Source organism: Merops nubicus, unplaced genomic scaffold (genome assembly GCF_000691845.1).
Source record: "Merops nubicus isolate BGI_N331 unplaced genomic scaffold, ASM69184v1 scaffold2807, whole genome shotgun sequence".
NCBI classification, from domain to species: domain Eukaryota; kingdom Metazoa; phylum Chordata; class Aves; order Coraciiformes; family Meropidae; genus Merops; species Merops nubicus.
The window spans coordinates 3,648-6,510 of NW_008618105.1; the positions used below are offsets into that span (position 1 = coordinate 3,648).

The 2,863-nt window shown below is 45.2% G+C and overlaps 1 protein-coding gene across 1 annotated transcript; it reads right to left on the reverse strand.

Moving 5' to 3' along the window:
• Window positions 1-405: 405 nt before the first annotated feature.
• LOC103775844 (transmembrane protein 178A-like) lies at window positions 406-645 on the reverse strand (the record flags this gene model as incomplete). The annotated part of the gene is given in 3 exon segments (XM_008943313.1): window positions 406-458; window positions 461-625; window positions 628-645. Coding segments are annotated over 3 exon segments (236 nt in total), but the record flags the coding sequence as incomplete, so codon positions are not given.
• Between the last annotated feature and the right edge of the window lie 2,218 nt (window positions 646-2,863).

Consider the following 2,863-nt stretch of genomic DNA (forward strand, 5'->3'; position numbering starts at 1 on the left):
TGAATCATTTGGTGACAGTGACTTTTCCTTAATTCCTTTATGCATTCTTGAAAAACAGATCCTTGAAAAATAGAAATAGCCCTAAATTTTTACAGCAACTTTCCTCCCACTTTTACCTCCCAGTGCAAGTATCTTCCTCTGCATGGACTCGCCATACTGAGCTGAAGCATCTGATCTTGAGCCATCTTTGTCCTCCGAGAGCTATCTCCTTTTCAGATCTCTCTGCTGGGCAGCATAGGAGAGCATCTTGCTGAACTGGTAAAACACGATAGACAGACTTTTAAAGAATCAGACTTTTGTGCTTGGAGTCCTGAGTTGGGTTTTCCCTTCACTTCTGCTTCTTTGGGGAAGTCTTGAAAAATACTGTTCAGCCATTACTGCAGGGTGTTGGTGGCAGGTGGGCAGTCATAAGGAGAAGTCTCTGGTTGACTTCAGCCGTGCAATGTTGCCCCTGCTACAAATGGGTAAGCTGTGGATAGACACCCAGCAGCTGCTGTAAATCCCAGACTGCACCAAGAACAAAATACAGACCAATTGTATCCATGTTCTACATTGCTGGGAAGATTATAGATGAATGGGAGGAGGTGCTTTAGGTCCTATGATATGCTGGCTGCATAAGGGCACGAGATATAGTGCAAAATATTCCTGTAAATGAAATAATTGCATATATTTTGAGATGCAGCATAGTGTGAATAACAAAATAAATGTTAGGCCTTACTAATCAAATAACTCACACCCAGCTTTATTGGTATAAGTTATCTTGGCTAGCACACAGACGATAATTACTGGCATTCATAAAGCTCTGTGGCTGTGAAATGCACCCAGCAAAATTCTTGGTTGGTATTTTTAAGACTAGGGGGAGCCTCCTCTGTGACTTCAGTCATGCCTGCTTTTCAAACAAAGCAAGGTAGCCAGATTTTCCATCTGTGACCGGGCTGGCCCACGGGGTGCAATTGCACAGAGCAAGCTGGTGCTGTGATGCTGGATCCCCTCTGTGGGAGCAGAGCCTGCTGCACACCCCAGGGCAGCAGAGGGACATTGTTTTGCCTGTGCTGCATGTAATCTGATCTGAAGGTTGAGCGGGTAATCACCTCCGCGGGTGGCCCTCCACATACCCCTGCTGGGGAACTGTTCAGGCTAAGTCACTCCCCAGCTTTTTGCCAACACTCTTCTCTGAGCCTAGGGTTTCTGTTGGGTCGCTTTTCTTTACATGTTCTTCATTAGGTTGTGCTTTTCATTAAGTAGGTAAATTGGCTATGCACAATGAACCTTTCTTCAGGCCTGCACGTTCCAAATGTATTAAAAATTACACCTGTGCTATGCATTACAGCTGCTCAAATCCATACGCTTCCTCTGGGACAAGAGAAGGTGGTGTGCTTAGCCTCCTGAGTTTGGATGTTCAGACTCATTCTAGTTTCATGTTGGCAGATTTTACCTTTCCTCCCTCTCTAAAAGACCTCTCATTTTATGACTAAGACTTTGTTTTTAAAGTATTATCATGCAATCATAGAATCATAGAACACTTTGTGTTGGAAGGGACCTCAAAAGATCATCTAGTCCAACCCCCTCCAGTAAGCAGGGACATCCCCAACTAGACCAGGTTGCTCAGAGCCCCAACAAGCCTGACCTTGAATGTCTCCAGAGATGAGGCCTCCACCACCTCTCTGGACAGCCTGTTCCAGTGTTTCACCATCCTCTTTCCAACTTCAGTGTTAAAAGAAATATTTAGTCCATCATCAAGGAGTGCAAACTGCAGCAAGGAACAGTTCTGTTCTGGATAAGAGAGAGATCACTTCATACATAAAGAGAAGGGAGTGGTTGTTTTGGTCCCGTGGCCCTTTCCTGCTGCTGCATGAGATCTAGAGCATTTTTCACAGTTTTTTTGTTTCTAATTATTTTTTATCCCACTTGTAGGAGTAAGCAACTTGCTTCCTCCTGTCACTGAAAGACACACGTGTCATTGATTGCCAAATTCATCTCTCTCTGCCTCTGGAAGGGAAGCACTATGTTCACCCAACTGCTCTCTCAACCCTTTAATTTCTTGTTGTAATAATGAGACTTCCGCTCGCGCTTCATCGCGGCCAAGGCACGCCTGTTTACACTTCTGTTTCAAACCTGCATGTTCCTCCCTTCGTTGCTCGAATTCTTGGAACGCAGTATCCCGCTCTTCTACTGCCATACTAGTAGTGGTCCTTCAGTTTGTTATTTCTTGTGACAATTTGTATTGTCACATTGCAACTTGGCAATTTTCTCCTCCGTTTCTATCATTTGTCACCCTACCACCGCACGATCTTCCATCATTTTCTCATTCCTTTCCATTAATCTTTCCATCTCCTTTTTCCAGTTCCGATGTGCATTGTCAAACCTGTGCACATCTGCAGACCCAGGCACACCTGCAGACCCTCTCAACTCCTTAATCTCCCGCTGTAGCTCCTTAACTTCCTGCTGTAACTCCTTATGTCCCTGCTGCAGCTTCTCAAGATCTTGCTGTGAGCCTTTTCCTTTGAGTCTTGTCTCAAATTCCAGTTGGGACACTTTCCCTTTCATCCCTTGTTCGAACTCCTTCTTTGACACCTTATCCCCACGCTCCTGATGTATCACTTTAATCTCTTGCGATAGCTGCTCATTAGTCATGGTAGATTTTGCCTCAACAGCATCGTCCTTGGCAGTGTCCTGAACTACCTCAGGATTTTCTGGAGCCCCAGTGGACTCCGCACGAACAACATCTCATGCCTCAGCTTTCACAGTAACTTTCGCACGGGTGGCATCTTGTGCCTCGATTTCCACGGCAGGGGTGCTCATTTTTGCTTCTGGTCTCATTTATGAAATTAGTTAAGAGCGTGGTCTGGGATCCCAAGAAATC